The sequence below is a fragment of the Perna viridis genome, chromosome 7 (genome assembly GCF_037379345.1).
Source record: "Perna viridis isolate PV_CMFRI_1.1 ecotype Kerala chromosome 7, ASM3737934v1, whole genome shotgun sequence".
Classification (NCBI taxonomy): Eukaryota; Metazoa; Mollusca; class Bivalvia; order Mytilida; family Mytilidae; genus Perna; species Perna viridis.
The window spans coordinates 34,588,353-34,610,644 of record NC_142451.1 but is presented as its reverse complement, the minus strand read 5'-3'; the positions used below and the strand labels follow the sequence as shown (position 1 = coordinate 34,610,644).

General features: G+C 33.0%; 1 protein-coding gene and 1 long non-coding RNA gene across 5 annotated transcripts in view; one reads left to right on the top strand and one right to left on the bottom strand.

Annotated features, from left to right (window-relative positions):
- The window catches only part of LOC148612434 (kelch-like protein 18), a 93,166-nt gene that overhangs the window by 29,787 nt on the left and 41,087 nt on the right, over window positions 1-22,292 (top strand). Inside the window, exons 1-3 of one of the 3 annotated variants that reach the window (XM_088593853.1) lie at window positions 8,636-8,796; window positions 14,041-14,156; window positions 20,454-20,584. In XM_088593853.1, the coding sequence (XP_088449979.1) occupies window positions 14,049-14,156; window positions 20,454-20,584 (239 nt within the window). In that variant the 5' untranslated portion in view covers window positions 8,636-8,796; window positions 14,041-14,048. Of the gene's footprint in view, window positions 1-8,635; window positions 8,797-13,722; window positions 14,157-20,453; window positions 20,585-22,292 lie in introns of those variants that run through there. The other 2 variants (XM_088593852.1, XM_088593851.1) reach the window with 2 other exon arrangements.
- On the bottom strand, window positions 7,853-12,574 carry LOC148612437 (uncharacterized). Of its 2 annotated transcripts, none has more exons than XR_015924405.1 (5): window positions 11,995-12,574; window positions 10,345-10,560; window positions 9,454-9,529; window positions 8,506-8,612; window positions 7,853-7,994 (listed from the first exon to the last, which is right to left on the bottom strand). It is a non-coding gene; the product is annotated as an uncharacterized LOC148612437 (long non-coding RNA). The 2 variants fall into 2 exon arrangements; XR_015924404.1 differs by having other exon boundaries at window positions 12,047-12,542.

Here is a 22,292-nt window from a genome sequence, read left to right as displayed (position 1 = left end):
CTTTTTTCGGTGCAAAACTATCAATTCGTTGCATGGAAATCCTTTCGGGACATTTTTTCCAATTTGGTGATTATGATCGAAAAAATATGTGCATCTTTATTTGATGATTTTTCTCATTTTTGTCCTTGAAAATACGTAGAATGATCGATTTCCACCGTGCAAACATGTTTTAATTCTTGAAATGTTGACGGTAAAACAAAAATTTCAAAATCATGCAAAAAATTAAATTTCTCTATCAATGGAAAACTTTTTTCGGTGCAAAACCATCAATTCGTTGCATGGAAATCCTTTCGGGACATTTTTTCCAATTTGGTGATTATGATCGAAAAAATATGTGCATCTTTATTTGATGATTTTTCTCATTTTTGTCCTTGAAAATACGTAGAATGATCGATTTCCACCGTGCAAACATGTTTTAATTCTTGAAATGTTGACGGAAAAACAAAAATTTCAAAATCATCCAAAAATATTAAATTTCTCTATCAATGGAAAACTTCTTTCGGTGCAAAACTATCAATTCGTTGCATGGCGACCATTTCGGGACATTTTTTCCAATTTGGTGATTATGATCGAAAAAATATGTGCATCTTTATTTGATGATTTTTCTCATTTTTGTCCTTGAAAATACGTAGAATGATCGATTTCCACCATGCAAACATGTTTTAATTCTTGAAATGTTGACGGAAAAACAAAAATTTCAAAATCATCCAAAAATATTAAATTTCTCTATAAATGGAAAACTTTTTTCGGTGAAAAACTATCAATTCGTTGCATGGAGACCCTTTCGGGACATTTTTTCCAATTTGGTGATAATGATCGAAAAAAAATGTGCATCTTTATTTGATGATTTTTCTCATTTTTTTCCTTGAAAATACGTACAATGATCGATTTCGACCTTGCAAACATGTTTTAATTCTTGAAATGTTGACGAAAAAATAAGTGGGGGTTAAATAATGATTTGGAACTGATAGTACAGGTTATGTATCTACCATGTCAGAATAAACCACAAATTTGCTTACTCTGACTAATGCAGCAGCTTTTTATCAAAAGTAATTTTTCCTGGCAAACACTGAGATATTAGTCTTACGCCTGGAATAGGGTACCTATATATAAAAGTTTTAATAGAAAATATACTAATTTGTCTGCGTTATTCTCAATATATCTTTTTTGTGATAATTTTGTGATCAGCAAAAAGCTCTTTAAATAACGTTTTCTCTGTGATATCTGTTTACAATATAAATGTGAATATAACGTTGCAATTAATTAATGAACTGGCCGCGCTGACAAAAAAATCATACTTGAAGCGGGAAATCAACTTTTCTTTCGTCAACATTTCATGTTCATTTTATCATCAATTTCATGTTCATCGTCTGAATATAGCTGAAATATTGCTGCTCGGATGTTAAACCCCAACAAACTAACAACATAAATCAGGCAAATACATCAGATAAGCATGATAAAACAAATTATAATCAAAATAAAGTTTTAATGAATAAAAACATAAGAAAAAAATAACAACAATAACAATTGCCCTGTCACGTTAGCCAACATAAAAGAAGAGACAATAAATATAAGACTGTTAATGTAACTAAATGATTAAAAGAAAATTGTTGAAAGACTATGAAAGAACTTTGATGTAAAAAATTTACATTTTTTTAAAATAAAAAAATGATATTCTAAATTAGATAAAGCATTCCCTACCTGTATCACATGTACGGTACTGCCACCTGTTACATGCATCACAAGTGATGGCATGTTGACGAGGTCGGACTGTCTGGTTACAAGAAATACACAAGTTGTCTGCCATAAGGACATGTCAAGATGCGAATTCAAGAATGAATATGCCAGTTCGAACTTTATGCATTTTTATACATTTTCGGCAATTGTTTGAAGATCAAAAGGTTGCAAGCTGATTTAAAGATGAAAATAACATCTATTGTCAATTACAGTTTGAAGAATATTTCTGTAATAACAATGTCCGTTCTTTTATTTTTGTTTAGAGTACTAATTAGTTTATCATGAATAACAATACCTTTTATTCATTAAAACATCAATCATTTACCTGTTAATTGATAAGGGCGAAACCACTCACCAATCAGGGCGAAACAACTCAGGACGAACATGTAACTAGGACATGTACAGTTATGTTGCTCACAATAGTCACACGTTTGCTTGCGTTTTATCTCGGTCTTTGTAAAACCTTCAAAAATGTCTTTCAATAGAATGTTAAGTAATTCTACACTTCTGTTCACATCAGTACTTTCGTCAATTAACGATGCAATCTCATCAAATCTACCTGCGTTTTCAATCAAACGCTCTCTGACCGCATCTTCGCTCTCATCATTCCATTTAAAACGTTATAATTCATATTTTGACAATTACATTTTTCTTGATATAAGATATTATATGTTTAAGGAAAATATCTGCCAAAATAGGAGCATGGCTAGAATAAGTATTAAAATTACCAACATGAAAACTTTCAACAACATTCATATCATTTTTTGGAACTAATAAATAGTCAATTACACTCGACCCATTTTTGTTATTAAATGTTATCTTTTCACTTTCTATACCAAATCATCCATTACAGATACGCAGACCTGTAGAATAACATAACTGTAGTAATTTTCTGCCAAAAGCATTGATTGTCTTATCGTCTTCAGATTTTCTTTTAACCTTATAATATTCATAGTCATTTTGGTAGTCAATAAAATCTAAATTGTCACGTAACTGAGATTGAATTGCTTCTCCTTGTATGTAATCTAGTTCTAAGCCCGCCCCGTGCAGGTCCGGGTGTTAAAAGAATAGGCCTGCAGCAGCGCTAAGCTTGTCGTATAAGGCGACTAAATAGTGCTCAGAAACCTAGCCGGGGGCTAGGCGCTCCGCCCACAGAGCAACTGGGATGTGTGCCCCAGGTGGTGGAATGGGGTACCCATGGCGTGTTACATGCTGGGGTTGTCAGGCTATAATACGGAAAACCTGACCGCAAACCATAGTGGTGCACCGTGTTGGGAAAAATGCCACGTTACTCGCACGTTAAAGAACCCTGCTGTGGTATTCGATAGGAGTAGGAACCTTTCTGCTCCGCCACAGGAGGCTAAATTGCCCTACCTTACCCATCCCCCCTTTTCCCAGTGGCAATCAAAATTTGTCGACCCTATTATCCTTGTGACCCATCCTTTTTTTTTCGTTTCATGTTCATTTTGTCATCCTTTTCATGTTCATTGTCTGAATATAGCTGAAATATTCCTGCTCGGACGTTAAACCCCAACAAACAAACAAACAAGTTCTAAGCCCACACGTCCGTTAATATCACCACTAATTGCTACAATAAATTTATTGGAAAAATGCTCAATATCTGTTTCAAGTGTCTCAAATACATCAATGTCATACTTCCGTGAAAAATGTTTTTATCAGGTGGCATATAAATAGAACATAAAAACATATCTTTATTATTAAGCATTATACTCTTATCAATTCTGAACCAAATTATACTATCAGCACTAATTTTGATTAATTTTAAATATGGTTTCAACCACTTTTTATACCATACCACCTCCATTGCACTTTTTCCTATGAACAGATTCCTTTTCATATCCCTTCATGTCAAAATCTTCTGGGCATTTAACCCAACACTCTTGGAAGCATACAATATCATATGAATTCACAATACTTTGAAACTTTTTATCTTGAATTTTTCGAATAAGCCCTTTTGATATATTCCAAGAATATATTTTCAACACATCATGACTGAGACAAACATGATCCTCCGCCTAATTCTATTCCTGCCATAGCTCTCCGTCGATATACAGCTTGTCACCTCTCATTCGCGGTCGCGCCATATTCTGCGTCGCCTTCTCTTCTACCCTCGGTAATAATTTCAGCACTCTTTTCGGCTATTTCGAAAAAAGTAAGTTATTTTGAAGGTTTTGTGTTTCTATGTCTATTAATCGGTCGCGCACCTTTTTACTATCTGTTTGTGTAATTTCTACACCGCTTTTAATATTGTCTAGCCTTTTCTTTATCGCTACGTGCTCATCTTTAATGTCAGATAAAAATTCAGCGTTTCGTTCTAAGTGTTCTATTCGTACCCTGCACCGCTCTATATCAGAATCTACTTTATCAAATTTTGAATCAATTGTGTCTAATCGTTTTTCAATGTTATCAAGCAATGAAAGTTTTGTTTCGATATGCTCCATTCTTTGATAGATTTCTTTCAGGTATAAATCTGGACTAGCCATGGGTGGATACTGTGGCATATTTGGTAAAATGTTTGTCATAGGTGGAAATGGCAAAAAAGGTTGGAACTGATTGTATCCAGGTCCTGGTGAACTAGTCATAGGCCCGGTTGGATGGGACCCCTGTTGTATTGTTGAATTATTTAGTGACATTTTGTTGTGATTGCTTACATTGTTTATATTCGTACAATCGTTCTTGTTTTTGACCTTGTTTACATTCTCAATCATCAATGCACTGTCTTTTGTCGGCAACACTCGATTGGTCTGATGATGTAAAGTCATAACTATGATCTCTTCTTTTATCCCTTAGTTTTTTACGTCTAGGCATATTTTAAATAGCACATTCCGTTATTATTCTCTCTAACTGACCTTATTTTCTGCGCTCGAATTTTTCACCTCCATTCAGGGGATATCATAGGGAAAGGGGAAGGAAACAGAGAAATATGCTGCAAGAAAATGGCGATTATTTCCTCTCGGATAAGCTTTGGGTTCTTTAAAAATGCCCGATAAATATATAAAGTAACGCTGTGTTCTCGCTAACGAGATGTTCATTTCATTGGCTGTAAACTTAGCCGAAACATAACGAATATTGTAATTAGCCACGTGCATAACAGCTTTTTTTTTTAAGGTTAAACCTCTAGATTCGGCATCCTTTATATAATAATTTACAAATAATATTCAAACCGTAGACATTTATTTGAAAATTTAAACATACCAAGTACATATATCCAGGGGGTCATTTTTTCTGTAAGTGGAAAAGGGGGTTCAGTTGTTTTATAACTTAAAAGAGGGGGGTCATTTTTTTGCACATGGATTTCAAGGGGGATCCAAATTTTTAGTTTAGCAGAGCATTACACCAGTCCAATTAAAACATATTTTACCACCATTCAACATTTTATTTCATTGTCACATGCATGATCTCTGGTAAAATCAAGTTCACATATCAACATAACCATCAGGACCTAAAACATTTACAGTTATTAAATCAAATTGGTCCGACTTATCTGCTGACGATTCAATTTCCTTACCAATATCTTGAATCTCAAGAGCTGTGTCTGATTCTGCTTGATTTTGATAAGACTTTTCCAAAGTATCAAGTTTTGGAATTGAAGACTTGAATTTTTTATTGTAAGAATTCTTTAACATCTCAACTGCTTTTGCTTCAAGGAGTAGTGAAGGGAACTACGGTTATAACGGTAATAAGAAGAATGTTATCCAGGGACAAAGGCCAGACATGGAAAACAGACGTACAAAGAACATGAAATTTTGTTAAAATCAAATATACAAATTAACAAAAGCAAATGAGCAACTATGACTCCACTATAAACTTGGAGCATGGACCAGGTGCGCCAGTAGGGTAAGCGTCCTCTGCTTTTCTAGATACACCCACCGAGTTGCTCATAAAAAGACAAGTCCGGGGTAGATGAAAGAGGAAAGGAAAACCATGACACGTTGAACAATTCAGTTTTCATGGCGCAGATGGATACACCATAGCGATCCACGATTTCTGGATGACGACCATAACATAAAACTTCTATAGGGATGACTTCAATCTTGTAGCAACACAACCCTGTTCCAGAAGTTTATTTGTTAGAATTCTAGCGCGATACAAGAACTCTGCGTAGTTTCGACAAGCTCTGGCATAATGCAGTAGTTGTTGCATGTATATGAAAACTCCATACGCATGTTTAATAGAGGGGGTATCACATTTAAAACAAAATATTTTTAAGGGGGATAAGAAAATATGGGGGGTCAAGAAAATTTTATAGGATTTCAAAATGACCAGTCCCCCCTCCCAGGTAAATAATGATACATTCGTATATCCATTTGAATCGTAAGGGGAAAAAGGGGGCTATATAGTCAAATTTTGTGTCCCAGATCTTTTTATGTAATATTCAAACCAGAACCCTTTTTTTTTTCGCCTATTGCATCTTTGTATTTATATAAAATCATATATCATTGTCCTGCCTTTCTATTTCAAATGTGATCCTAGCCCCGACCCCACTCATAAAAATCAACATGGTTACTCGGAGGCGTATTCTGGTGGAGGAGTGCGCCCCCTAAAATTTGCAAAGCATGGGTTGTCATGGGTAGATTTAGGCGGTTTCAAGTTGAAACTTAAAATTTCTCGCTAATTTTACCACAAAAGATATCAACATTGCACCACTCTATAATGTTTCAAAAATTTAACCTCAAAATTTGTGTCACCTTGCTCCGCTCGGCAGAATTTTTACTGTGCGCCCCTATCTAAAATCCTGGATCCGTCCCTGTTACTCCTATAACGTAAGAGGTTAGAATTCCGTTCCTCTATACCCTAGGATGGCACCAAGTCAGAAAATAGCTTGCCAGACAACCTTTAGCATTGCTGGAGTATAATATGGTTTGCTACCTAAGCATTGTATTGTTTTTTTTATATATTTCTTTATTGCTTTTATGGAGAATATTAAAATAGTTTCAAAACAGGCAACTTGTTTCATGCTAGACGGTTAAAGCAAAATATGATGAAAGCTATTTACAGATTAGTGAACAGGGACCGCTCCAGACACTTCGAAAAGGAGGGGTGCAAGCCAAAGTGATGGTGATGCTAACACATTATTTTCCATGTTTTGTCAATTTTACACATGAAAATGACTAATTTTCTGGTAAAAAGGAGGTGTGCCAACCCCCTCTGATCAATGAACAGGTATTACCAGCACAGTTGACTAATAATTATCATTCGATAAGATGTCCTATTAAACAGGTGCATCATGAGCTTATGGTATGATTATCTCTCTTAACTTGTGAACAAAAAAAATCACAACTTACCAGTCTTGTAGAGTTTATACAAGGAAACCATGAATTCAGATCAATTCAATGTAAATTATAGATGCAAGTACATGGCATGATTATGATTAGCTCAAAATTCAACAATAAATCTCTTCTTTTTCCAAATGTTTAATGTCTGTGAATGTTTATATTTCATTCTATTTACCCATGGAACTTGTTTTTTTTTATTGACTGGTTGTGGTTTCAATGCATACTGCAATTATTTCTTGCATTTCAGGACAAGAATGTTTTACTGTATGAAATGATCCTGCTTTATACTACTCTACTATTATGACATTTTGAGGCGGTTTCATAGTGCTACCTCACAAAATCAACAGTTGCTTAGCCAAATAGTTGTTACACAAAATTACTTGTTCAAGAAGTAGTGAAAGATTTAGCACTCAATAGTCATAACTAGAAAACTTAAATACATGTACCATTTATGTTTGCCAATGAGATAGTCATTCAAAAAACAAAGCAAGTAACGATTAAGCTTCTACAAGTGAAATCACCACATGGATATCAATAATGGGCAAACCACATACCATTAAGCAATCTATAAAAAGGCCCAAAAACAAATAAAGTAAAACTATTTACAAAAGACCATAATCAACCTAATCTACAGAAAACAATGAAGTAATTTTTTAGCTCAGTTGATAGAGTGACAGCTTGCAGTGCAAGGGATTCTAGGTTGTATTCCAGGATGGTACTGTCAAGAAGTATACATGGCTGTTATTGTATACATGTATGAAAGTGACTTTTACTTTTGAAGCACAACACATTTAAACCTTGTACATTTGAATAAGAAATATGATTTTGAAAATATTTATTTTCAAACTTCAGCTTCATATCAGCTTTCATTACAGTGCAAGCAGAGATTGAGCAGCAATGAAGATCATCTAAATTATACATGTATGAATTCTTTTCAGTCATATATATGCCATGGATGACCTGGAAGTATAAAAATCAGTAATAAATATACATAATACTCATATTCAAAGTTATTGTGATTCATGAATCCTGTATTGAAGTAGACCTCTATTTAAGTAAACCCTACATTATATGGATCATTGGATGTTTTTTTTTCTTCAAACAAAACATCCCATTATGCTAAAATATTATGTCTATGTTACAACCTTCATTTAAGTGTCATGGGAACTGTAGTGCTACATTTTAAGCGATAAACACATATGGGATCTATCTACATTACACATGTAGAAATAATACAAATACATTTCTAAAATAAATTGACTAATGAGAGTTTCTAGTGAACAATCAAAAGACTTTGAAAGTGGGGGTCCAAGCTAATAATTTCCTCATTTTTGCAGAAATTTTCCACATTATTTCCAACATTTCCCAACAAAAGAGGTGGGTCCTACCTTTGGAACACCCCAAATCAATATTAATTTTTTTTTTTTTAAAAAGGCATAAAAATATTGTGTACTGAACCTCAAATACCTACACAACCTATTTATCATACTTCATTTGAACAGAGCTTCCTGTTATGCATAATTTGTCTGGTAACTTGTATCATTGGTAGGTGAACATGACGGCTGCATCCAAAATTTTCTGGAAAATATCAAAACATATTTCCTTTTAATATGGAAAGAGATACTGAAAATCAACATGGATAGACTTTTATCATACTGTGATGACTATGGTATAATTGTACATGTTCATGACAACATACTGTGCAAAAGAAATCTGATGACTGATAAAACTAGTTCATTATCCTTAGTTGCTGATATACAATGTAAGTCAACAGCTTGTATTTATGGATCTATTAAAAAAGTAAAAAAAAATAGCACGATAAACTTCTTAAAAAATTGAAAATTGTGTCATATACAAGGTCATACAAATGTATATGTTAATGTTTAGATTAATTTCCAAATCATATAATTCATGTAGTTTACTTCAAGTTATGTATGAAATGTTCTCATATGACTTACATGTACAATACATTGGAACATTAAATATTGCTTTTGATTGCTCTTGGTCAACTTTTCAGCAATACTTGTTTCACTGGAGTTTCCTTGACCTTGTACATGAATTTATTTTTGTTCTCAAAAATGAAATATGGGGTACTGTATACACAAATAACAGATTCTTGTAAGGTTTTGTTTGTGTTACCCTCATCATGTTCAACAAGTTTGTATCATAGACTGTTTCATTTAAATGAAAATCAACAGTCATTGACTCAACGACAACTCTTCATGTCTTTATAAAAATGTTTGTATGGACTATGGAACATGTATACAGTAGTCAGTACACGTAAGGCTTAAGAAAGTTTCTTGTGTACCATATCTCCTGTAATTTATACTGCACACATTTACCTAGACTACAGCACATGATTTAGACAAATTATAATTAACAAATACATATATATATATGGTATATGATAAACACTTACGTTATTTATCATAATTCTTCATTATTGTAACTGTGTTCGAGCTAAATAAAATATTTGTATTTTCATCATGGCGGCACTGTAAACAATAATGAATGCATATCATTAATGTTCGTTCATTTTGCTAATCAATTTTTTGATATATAAAAATATAAAAACAAGAAAATATAGCAAACAATTGAAATAAAAACAAACTGTCATGTTCGAAATGAAAAAATATACTCAAATACAACATTAATTTAGCGACAAATATGCCAAAGTTCATAAGCAAGCTGCTGATAAAAAAACACAATGAAGAAAATTTTAAATAGTTTGGTGTTTTTTATAGAAGGTTTGGAATTATCTCAAACTACGATTTTCAGGTTCATTTGTATTCACCTTAATGTGTCACTTACTTTTTGGTGGAATATATGTCCATATGTGAGTACACGAAACTCAAATTCAGACGACCCCCCCAATGTGACAGCATGGTTTTTCACAAAATACCGTTCGGAAGTCTGATTTTACTTCAAAAGTCACGTAAAAGTCCGAGAATTCCGAACTCCTGTTTCCACCGGCTGCTCCATTTTCACCCACCGGAAACTAAGCACCATATATTACTATATTACAAATATCTTAATTTCACCTATGAAATCTTTAATTGATACCATACTGCACATGCCAGTAACCATAATTAGAGTACATGCACATGTATTTTTGTAGTTTTCCGTGTAAATTTCTTGTTCACAGACATACAAATGTAACTTTTGCTAAGAAAGTGTCAATATAATGACTACACTGTTCTACACTAGCAATAAACACAGTATACCTATCACCAGTTTTGAAAATTTTAAATAACTACGTACATACATGTACAAAGTATATGAATAAATAATGTATGCCTTCAACACTTACTTTGTACATTGTACATGTAGGAATGTCCATGAAAATCAGCTCTTAGGAAATGTCTGCTTTTGGTAGCCTTGATATCCAAACACATTTTCAATGCACTTTCATGGACATATAATTTCTAACATAATTGACTGTGTCTTTCTTGTGTCACGAAAATCCTGTTTATTATTTTATGATCTACATTCTAAATAAATGTATCTGGTATATCTTGGCAATTTACTACAAAAGAACCATATATTGATGATCAGTTATGACTTACGTGGATATAATACACAGATACATTGTATTACTATTTCTTTAAATTCATAATGAATAGTACACGCCAAAATCTGTATTACATGCAATACCAACAGGAGATTACTATATCAACTCAAGGGCCACTGGTCAGCTGGATATGGCAAGCCAAGGTGGACAAAAATCAATATTTTGTAACATTAGAAAATGAATTTTTAGTATTACAAAATCATTTTTTAATATCAGAAATTCACTTTATAATTTTAAAAACTCATTTTCTAATATTACAAATTCCTCATTTAGTAATATTATAAAATATCACACATTTTGTGATATTACAAATTGAATTTGTAATATTAAAAAATCACTTTGCAATATTGCAAAATCAATCACATTTTTTAATATTACAAAATGATTTTCTATATTAAAAATCATAACTGAATACGACGAAACCATTTTCTATTATTAGAAAATCAATTTTTTATATTAAAAAATCGTTTTTTAATGTGAGAAATTCAATTGGATTTTAATATTAAAAAAGTGTTTTGTGATATTTAAAAATCTAATTTGTAATATTAGAAAATGAATTTGTAATATCAAAAAATTATTTTAATGTTAGAAAACACTTATTTTCTAATATTACAAATTCAATCTCTAATATTAAAAATTCATTTTGTAATATTACAAATTCCTGATTTAGTAATATTATAAAATATCACACATTTTGTAATATTACAAAATGATTTTCTAATATTAAAAAATCGTAATTTAATACGACAAACCATTTTCCAATATTAGAAAATCAATTTCTAATATTAAAAATAGTTTTTTTAATATTAGAAATTCAATTGAATTTTTAATATCAAGAAATGATTTTTTAATATTAAAAGTGTATTTTGTGATATAAGAAATCTAATTTGTAATATTAGAAAATGAATTTGTAATATTAAAAAAATATTTTAATGTTAGAAAACACTTATTTTCTAATATTACAAATTCAATCTCTAATATTAAAAATTCATTTTGTAATATTACAAATAAGAAATCTAATTTGTAATATTAGAAAATGAATTTGTAATATTAAAAAAATATTTTTTAATATCAGAAAATGCTCATTTTTGTCCACTTTGGCTTGCCATAGCTGGGTGATATATATAGGTTGAGGGTTGATACTGCATATCAAAGAGATTTTTGCATGTCATGTTTGTGCTTTCTCATATTTTAGCTATACAAAATGTACTTCAAGTGTGTTCTGTTCAAGGTGTAATTACGTATACTAATTTGGTTGCCGACGATCTCTAGAAGTCAAGTTCAGTCTATAAATAGACTTCCTCGGCAAAAAAAACGGATTTAGGGCACCACTAAAACATTTTTTTATCGATGAAACTCAGCACACTAATTACTAATTATCAAATATACCATGTAAACCAATAACAATGAAAAGAAGACGCTCCATTTGTCTCCGGATTACCTCTATTATCTCAGGTCCTAGATCTTTTCCGGTGTCGAATTAATAGGTCTTGTGCAGGGAATCCGAGTTGTTTCGCCCTAATTCCGGTTCGCACCTGAGTGGTTTCGCCTTACTACCGGTTCGCCTAGGGTGGTTTCGCCCTAAATCTTGTTCGCCCTGATTTTTGTATATCAAAATAAAATAGTGAAATAAACTATAAGTCAAATGTAAAACTGCACAACCAATTAATATCTACCAAATAATGTCTTGTTTTTTTTTTTGTTTTTTTTGTTCTTTTGCTGTTTTTTTATTTTGGTTTATTTTGTCTTTTTTTAATTTTTTTGTTCTTGTTGTTTTTTGTTGAACTCTTTATATGTTTTTACTCTTATAACTCATCAATTAATAAACTGTTGCTGAAGTCTTTCCTAGTTTTCCCTGAATGTGTAGCAGCATTATATATATATACTTGTTGTCTCAGTTGGACTGGTACTTGGTAATTAATTGCATACAAATGACAAAACAAAAGCTTTGATTTATTTATTTATTAAGTATATTTATCAATATGTATTATACAACATAAATCGCCCCGTGCAGGTCCGGGTGTTAAAAGAATAGGCCTGCAGCAGCGCTAAGCTTGTCGTAAAAGGCGACTAAATAGTGCTCAGAACCCTAGCCGGGGGCTAGGGCGCTCTACCCACAGAGCAACTGGGATGTGTGCCCCAGGTGGTGGAATGGGGTACCCATGGCGTGTTACATGCTGGGGTTGTCAGGCTGTAATACGGAAAACCTGACCGCAAACCATAGTGATGCACAGTGTTGGAAAAGATGCCATGTTCTTCGCACGTTAAAGAACCCTACTGTAGTATTCTCCTGGAGTAGGAACCATAGGGCGTTGCCACAGGAGGCTAAATTGCCCGACCCTACCCACCTCTCCCTATTTCCAGGGGCAATCAAAATTTGTCGACCCTATTGTCCTTGTGTCCCATCCCTTTTTCATTTCATCATCATTTCATGTTCATTTTATCATCAATTTCATGTTCATCGTCTGAATATAGCTGAAATATTGCTGCTCGGATGTTAAACCCCAACAAACAAACAAACTAACAACATAAATCAGGCAAATACATCAGATAAGCATGATAAAACAAATTATAATCAAAATAAAGTTTTAATGAATAAAAACATAAGAAAAAAATAACAACAATAACAATTGCCCTGTCACGTTAGCCAACATAAAAGAAGAGACAATAAATATAAGACTGTTAATGTAACTAAATGATTAAAAGAAAATTGTTGAAAGACTATGAAAGAACTTTGATGTAAAAAATTTACATTTTTTTAAAATAAAAAAATAATATTCTAAATTAGATAAAGCATTCCCTACCTGTATCACATGTACGGTACTGCCACCTGTTACATGCATCACAAGTGATGGCATGTTGACGAGGTCGGACTGTCTGGTTACAAGAAATACACAAGTTGTCCACAATAAGGACATGTCAAGATGCGAATTCAAGAATGAATATGCCAGTTCGAACTTATGTCTTTTATACATTTTCGGCAATTTTTTGAAGATCAAAAGATCATTAAAACATCAATCATGTACCTGTTAATTGATAAGGGCGAAACCAATCACCAATTAGGGCGAAACAACTTAGGGCGAACATGTAACGAGGGCGAAACCACCCGATACCTTGTGCAGGCGACTGGTTCCCGAATTAGTGATATTGCATTAAAAAAAAGCATTCAGTCACATTCTTTTTCACCGAATATGTAACTTAAATGAATTGAAATAAATGGGAATCCCATAAATGTTTTTCGAAGACTTAAGATGTGAATTTGAGCAAAAAATCAATGGCGATACGGTTGACCGGGACGTTTCTTGTCAGACTAGAACCAGCTTATTTACTCAGGAAGTCTCTTCGGAATAACAGACAATTATGCAAGATACATGTATATCGTTTTACAAAAAAAATTATCAGTAGACTTCTTTAAACATCATTGTATATCTTCAGAGATCATAATGGCTGATGATGTTATGGTGTTTCACAAAGAGGATCTTCCAAACAATGCCTTTCCAGTCTTCGAAAGTATTAGGAGGCAGGGGAAACTGTGTGATGTTACACTTAAGGTAACCATGGTCGAATTTAATAGTGTTGTTTTCGTGCACATATACTGGTCAAGGAGTAGTTCTCATTAAACAATTTTTCGTCCAATCCTTTGAAACAAGTTCATGCCCAAAATTTAGAAAAAAATGTTTAAAATATTGCTGATATTTTGCCATCAACTGGCTCAAAAGTGAGCTATCATACAAAGATTTTCATTGAGGAATAAAATTTTGGTGAGCAGATTGGCGAGAATTGCTTCTGTCTTGAAAACGGTAAGATTTACTCTCAGACCAATATGCATAATGATAAATATAAAAAACGTTGGAAGTAATAAAAATAACTTTAAAAAATAAGCTTAGTAATGCTCACCATTATCATTAAATTCTTTGGTAGCGCATGCACAGGACTTGTTGTTCAACCTGATTTGATGTTGGTGTTGTACATGTAGGTCCTGTGAGCATTTTGTCATTTAATTCACATATCCATATATTTTGCTATTGAAGGATTTGAGGATATTCACAACTAAAGGTATTCCCAACTTGCGGACCAACATTTTGTCAACATTTATCTTCCTTTGGAGCAGGTGTCTAGTCGGAACATGTGAGGTTTTCCATCCGATATCAACGATATTTCAGAAAATCTCGAAAGTCAAAAGGGAATTTCTCGTTCTACTGACCCTGCCATAAATTTTCTTTACCCGGGATACAAATGAAAATCATCCTTATGTAACCTACCAACAAAATGAAACACCCTGTAAATTTTAGAAACACTGTTGTGTTTGTTTGCTGGGGATTCCATTTTCATTTGAGTTACCTCTTTTTTCTGCACCCAAATCCGAACTTCGAAATTACACCTGCTCTTACAGGAGGTAACTCTGCAAGAGTTTGGAAACACTTTGGATAGAAAAAGGAAATGGCTGCCTTTTGTTTACGTTACCATGTTGTTGTGTATCATCCTTCAACTCTCGAGAACACATGTTTTTTGGCAGGAAAATAAATTTAGAAATAGATAGTAAAATTCCCCAAGTCTAAAAATTGTACCATAATTCCAATGAATGAATATGATTTAAAGAATGTAGATGAGTTTTCTGTCACGAATAAACTTGATTCATGTTAATAATAATAATTAAAAAACAAACCAATAACAAAACGAAACGACTTGTGTGTCAAAACAAAAGAAAGATTGTTATCTCCAATGAGTCTGATGTCACTGTTTGGTAAGCATTTAGCGTGCATCTAGGTATCATTCATGCAGGAAACCTAAAAATCTTAAATAGTGTACATACTGACTACAAATGTAAACCAGACCTCCCTCTAAGTCGCCATCTTAGATCTGCCGGACACACCCAGGAGGATCTCCACAATATTGTTGTTTCAATCATAGAACATAATAAAAACTGGTCAAAATGATAAAGATTGTCTTGGGAAAGCTTTTGGATGAAAAATTTTGAAGAATTTCTCCAGATGGAATAAACGAGAAAAGATAATTCATTTTTAGGGCTTGGTCTAAGTTTGGTACAGCACTACATGCTATACATCATTACGCTGTACAATATTATGACTTTTCTCAATTGTTTTCCACAGTTAATTGTTTTCTAGGTTTTGATAAAAATGCCCCCTTTCTTATTTTCATTCAGATTCCTTATCATTTGTTTATGTGTGCCTTTGATAAAGGTACTATCACCCACAGTGTGCGTGGTTCAGCTTCTGAATCTATGTTTTGATCTTGAACTTTATTAGTTAATGCTGAAGGATATCGGTTATCTGAAATATTCAATGTAAATTTTTTGTATGTGCTGCATCGTCATGACTCGACAATCCAATACCTATTAAGTTTGCTGGATGGCAGATTTCTTCCGACTTATAATATATAAATTGTCACATATATGTAATAATACAGTTCAGTTTTATTTTAAAAAAGCAAAAACTTATCAAAAATAAAAGAGTTTTACATATCTTGTTAATTAAGGGCCAATAAGCAATAAATACCTGGCATTGGATGCCAGGTATGAGGTATGCCAGATATTTATCAGACTATGCTGCGAGCTGTACTGTACATAATAACACCTAGATGAACTGTTCCTTACTACCATACATCGTGTACTAAGTTATAGCCCTAGATTAATTCTAGGAGGAGGAATGACCCGGCCAGCGAAAGCTATATTTTATATAGCCTAGCTGGCTGAGTGGTCTAGGGCACTGGACTTAGTGCAGGCGGTGTTACCATAGATGTTACAGCAGTACATGTTCGGAACAACCAAAAATTTGCATAGCAAATTTGACAGTTCTAACATCGTTGAGAACTGTTGAGTATTGTACATAGTTGTGCCAGCACTCCACAGTTTAGTTTAGTTTCGCACTTTTGGCTAGGGATAAAAAATGACATAAATGGAAACCGGTGGTTGCTATAGTGATTAAAAATGAAGAATCTATTGTTGATAAAACATTTTCTGAAAAAAGGAGACTTTCAAAAGTATTTTGCAATGTTTTATATATTTTCAATGTTGAAGGGGCTTTTTTTCAATGACAATTTGACTTCATTGTGAAAGTGAAAGTAAGTCAATTTTTTACCATGCTAAATTCAATAAGTGGATTACAAAGTGAAATAGCTCAAAATCTAACCGGCGATGCCCATAGGGCAAGGGGTTTTTGAAGGGAAAAGTTTGAACAGTTTCAGGGATTGAAATAAAAATTTCAGATATTTTGCGGGAAATTTGATATTTTTAAACCTGATTTTATGAACTTTTTTGCAAATGTTCGCATATTTTTGCATGGTTTCTATGGTAACCCTATATGCTGTGGGTAATTTTTTTCCAGAAAATTTTTACTGCATCCTGGCTTGAGCTATTTCTAGATATATAGATTTACAGATGCTTGACAATTTTTTTAAAGTGATAAATGTTACAAAGCATCAGATTACAAGACCAAAATTAGGCAGTTCTACAATACTGTGGAGTGCTGGCTGTGGTAATGAAAGTAATGAGAAAACATGGAGAATTGACTTTGTCTTTCAGAGAGACCCAAGGGAGAAGTAGGGAGTGGTCAGGGAGAATTGAATTGGGGGTATATGTATGTATTTCACCCAGTCCATATGTCCATCCTTTACATCTGTCTGTCTGTCCAAAATTTTCTTAGCAGCTTGCACATTGTTATGAAATTTTGTGTGATGTAATATAACCACATGGAGATGTGCATACTGTCAGGAATTTATTTGAACAAAAATTGTAGAAATGATGGCTGTTGAACTTAGACATTTTGCTGTAAAACTTGGTCTCGTGCCTTGTATAAAATTTCTCAACAATTTGTAGGATTGTAAAGAAACTTCATGGGGTGTAAGATTACCATATGGATGTGTTTGAACAAAAGTTGTAAAAATGACGGCAGTTGGAACTTAGGCATTTTTCAGCTAAACTTTGTCTGATGACATATGCATTGTCCACAAGTTCTCTTTAATGACTTGCAGGATTGTAATGAAACTTACATGTAATGGAGAGGTAGATTGTCATATGGAGCTGTGTATATACATTGTAGTCAGGAATTTATGTTTAGACAAAAATTGTAGAAATGATAGCTGTTGGACCTAAGCATTTTTCAGCAAAACTTGGTAGGATGTGTTGTCTGAAACTTCTCACAATTTGCAGGGTTTTAATGGGGTGTACATAACCATATGGAAATGTGCATATTTTCAGGAGTTTTTGTTCAGATAAAAATTGTAGAAATGACAGCTGTTGAAAGTTGGACATTTTTCAGCAAAACTTGGTTTTTGTATTGTCCAAAACTCCTCCTTAACGACTTGGAAGATTATAATGAAAGTGAAAATGGAGGGTTAGATTATATTATGCATATTGTCAGGAATTCATGTTTGGACAAAAATTGTAGAAAAGGCATCGGATGTACATGTTAGCATTTTTTTTTCTGCAAAACTTGGTCTAATGTGTCTTAACGACTCGCAGGATTGTTATGAAACTCAATGGAGTGTAAAATTAGATTACTACATGTTTATGGAGATATGCAAATTGCCAGGAATTAGTCATGTTCTTTTATTGTGTTGTCAACAAAAAATGGTACTTTTTGGAGTTGGATGCTTTAGAAATGACAGTAAACTATGTTTCAGAAGTTCATAGTCTATCCACCATAAAATTTTTATCCAATATGAATCATACATGTGTATAAAATGTTTGTCCACATTGGCCCCCAACTGTACAGGGTTTAACACGCTGTACGGGTATTAGTCCCATTAAGGGCAATCATGAATGTCTAGTTAGTTTAATTATATATTATTTGTATTTGTATGTGTTATATGATGTTACAAACATGCACACAATCAGCATTGTATGTTTATTTTCTTTCATTGAGATTGATTTTATTTTTCTTTAAGCTATACTAAACATGATGAAGGTAACTCAATATTTTAGTTTATGAATAAATTAAACTTCATGGACACATTATGATTGTAGCAGGCAGTACAAACTTGTCTCAAGCTGAAAAAATGTTTCTTGAAATTGAGAATTTACTGTTCAATTGTAAATCAAAGACTGAAGTCTTCAAACTCACTAATCATCAAATATTCTATGCCACTTTCAACATCCGAAATGGCACGAATGCGATATGCTCTAAAATCTGGTGACTAGAATCTTGGTTCCTTGATATGATTACTCTTTCATAACCATGATGACCGGAATGTTTTCAATCAAAATAACTGTTTACCAGGAACCAGATTAAACAAGTGGCAATTGCTATATATAGATATCGGACACTGATAATGTATATGACCTATGTAGTCAATTTTAATGAGCCCCTGTGTCTGAATTGGAAACTTGGTAATGTTCAATGCTTACTGATCATTTCATCTTTTAATGTAAACTTCCCATTCTCATGCAAACTAAAAATGTACATAGAATACATGTGTATGATATTTAACAGATATTTATTTTGATCTCGTATGAAGCTAGAAATACAAAGCAATGACGGTAAACACGGCACTGATCTAAGGCTTAATGTGGAGCAGTAATATATAATTATGCAAATCCTATGTGAATGTAAAGTACTGAAATTAAAAGTGCAAGAAGTCGCTAACAATATTAGAGACTTAAAAAGATCAAATTAAGTGCTTTGTGTTTTCTACTGGATTATCAATGGAGATCAAGTTACCCCATGAAACCACACAACAATTTAATTTGCAGGTTTCATATGAATAACCGGTTATGTGTAACTGGGTGTAACCCTACCAAACTAATAATTGATTATTTTCCACTTTTCAGTCTAAATTTTTATGTTTTTCTGGAAACATTCAGAGGTTTAAACTTCACTTTAAGACTTTGGATAGCGTTTTGAAAGATTTGATATTGTTTTAATAAGAAGTGTATATCTGAATTCCATACCGTACTGAAGCCCTGGATTTTGGGGGATTTCCTGATAAAAAACAGGTCTTGCATATAAATGATATAGTCATTGGTTGATTAAGAGGACCAACTTCAAATCCACAACTTCTTAAAAACCGACAGGGAGGGAGTACATAATTTTTTGTAGTGAATCTAATACCACTCACCAATCTTGATCAGTGAGCAAAAATACTTTTGTTTGTGCGGTTGTCATCTTAAACTTGTGATCATTACAGATTACAGTGTATCCATCTGCACCATGATTGATTAATGTGTCATGGTTTTCCTTTCCTCTTTCATCTACCCGTGACTTGACTTTTTATGAGCAACTCGGCAGGTGTTTCTAGAAAAGCAGAAGACGCTTAACCTACTGATGCACCTTGTCCATGTCCCCAGTTTTCAGTGAAATCTGAGTTGCTCATTTACTTTTGTTACTTTGTATGTACATGTATTATTTTGGTTATTTCATGTTCTTTGTTGTGTGTGTTTGTTTTCCCTGTCCTGGATTACATTTTTTTTATTTCCACTAGAACTGGATTCCCTTGATTACTTTATGTCTCTGAACACAAAAAGGCTCTTGTTTTCATCATGAAAATAGGAACATCATAAAAGAAATGTTTCTATAACCTAAAATAATTGTTACTAAAAAAAAGAACCAAGTCTGACATGCATATTTAGTACAATATATATGGAATCTCTATAACCATCTGTCATTCCCAGTATAAGATTTACAGCAATTCCAAAATGACTTTTGGAATTCTGACCATATTGCATTATTTTTTAATAGACAGCCTGTTAATGTATTTTAATTCTTGTTCCAGAACAATTGTGTCAACATCATAAGTTTTGAAAAGAACCTGAGTATTCATATATATTCACATTGTTCACACTCAAAACCATTCTGATTCTGTCTGGAAAATCTATATTTTTTTAATTCCAGGTTGGTGATAGAAAGTTTACAGCACATAGAATTGTTTTAGCAGCTTCAATCCCATACTTCAATGCGATGTTCACTAATGATATGGTAGAGTCAAAGCAAGATGAGATCAGTATGCAGGGAATAGACCCTAAGTATTATTAATTAAAATTCCTTTTTAGCTCACCTGGCCAGAGGCCACTTGAGCTATTGCCATCACTTAGCATCTGTCAACGTTGTGGATTTTTGATCCGTTAAAAAAAAAAAGGCAGACGTTACCAAATATAGAAGATAGGGGTCAGACAGGAGTTTTTTGGTTATATTTCCAAAATTGTTAAGTAAAGTCAAATTCTGACTAAGTAAAAGTGCTCGGCTTGATGAGATCTATCTGTTGTGAAATTTTGATTTAATTTGGTAAACCATGTTGGAGTTATTGCTCTTTTTACGACGTTTTTTTGCTGTTTTTAGCTCACCTTGCCAAAGGCCATGTGAGCTATTGCCATCACTTGGTATTCATCATCGTTAGCAATTTTTCAAAACTACTCGGCTCTGAAACTACTTGACCAATTGAAAACCAATCTCCTCTGAAACTGACTGGATGGTTGAACACAAAACTTTGCTTGAATATTATGAAGAATATGTTTAGCAATCTATGCATGTGAATTTTTAATCTTGTGAAAAACATGGCCACTAAAAATAGACCCTATGGGTAAAATTGAAGAATTATGCAAATAACTCAAAAACATTTGGTTTAGTGAATATCTGGCAGGAATTAAAATTGTTCAGTATGATGGGATTACCTACATGTACATGTACATGAATGCAGAAATTTTCAGAAAGTTCTGTTGACAATTGAATGAGTAATGGGTCCTGAAATGATTCTTTTTTAAATCTCCTCGTAGACAACTTGTAGGATGGATTGTAACCAAACATTGGATGAATGTTTGTTAAAATATTGTTAACAATTTTTTATCTGTTGAAAACATGGCCACCACTAATTAAAATTGAAACTAGTTGAAATAACTTGAAAACAACTTCTCTAACTCTACTGGACCCATTGGAACCAAAATCAGTATGAATGTTTCCTTGGGTATCCTGTATAGAGCTAATGTGGGGATTTTTGATTCAATGAAAAACATGACTAAAAATAGAACATAGGGGTCAGTCAGAAGTTTTTGCATATATCTCCAAAACAGATATGTTTAGCCAAATTATTTCAATTGCTGAAATGATTCTTATTACAAGGCCTACTAAAGTCTCCTGGGGTCAAAACTGTCTGACAACTTCATGTAAGAGTTATTGCCCTTGAAAGGTGAAAAATGATGTTTTTATTACAATTTTTAGCCAATGTCTTGAAAACTGTAATAGATAGAATGAAACTTTCAATCGATGAAATGATCCTTACAATAAATCTTCTTGAGTCAAAATTGTATGACAACTCCTTGTTAGAGTCATTGCCCTAGAAGAACAAAATTTCACTAGGTGAGCGATTCAGGCTCCTGGGAGCCTCTTGTTCACATATATATCCAGAACTGTTAGGTTTAGCCAAATTCTGACTGGTTAAAAGTGTTCAGCTTGATGACATCTATTTGTGGTCAAATTTTCATCATAATCTGTTCTATCATGGGAGTTATTGCCCTTTTTTCTACATTTTTTTTGCTACATTGTATATTTTATTTTAATTTTTTTTCAAAAATCTTCTCCTCTGATACTACTTGACCAATTGGAACCAAACTTGGTATGAATGTTACTTGAGAAATCCAGTGCATAGAACTGATGTGGGGATATTTGATCTGTTGAAAAGAATGGCTGCCATTACTTAAAATAGAACATTTGGGTCAGACAGTAGTTTTTAGCTTATTA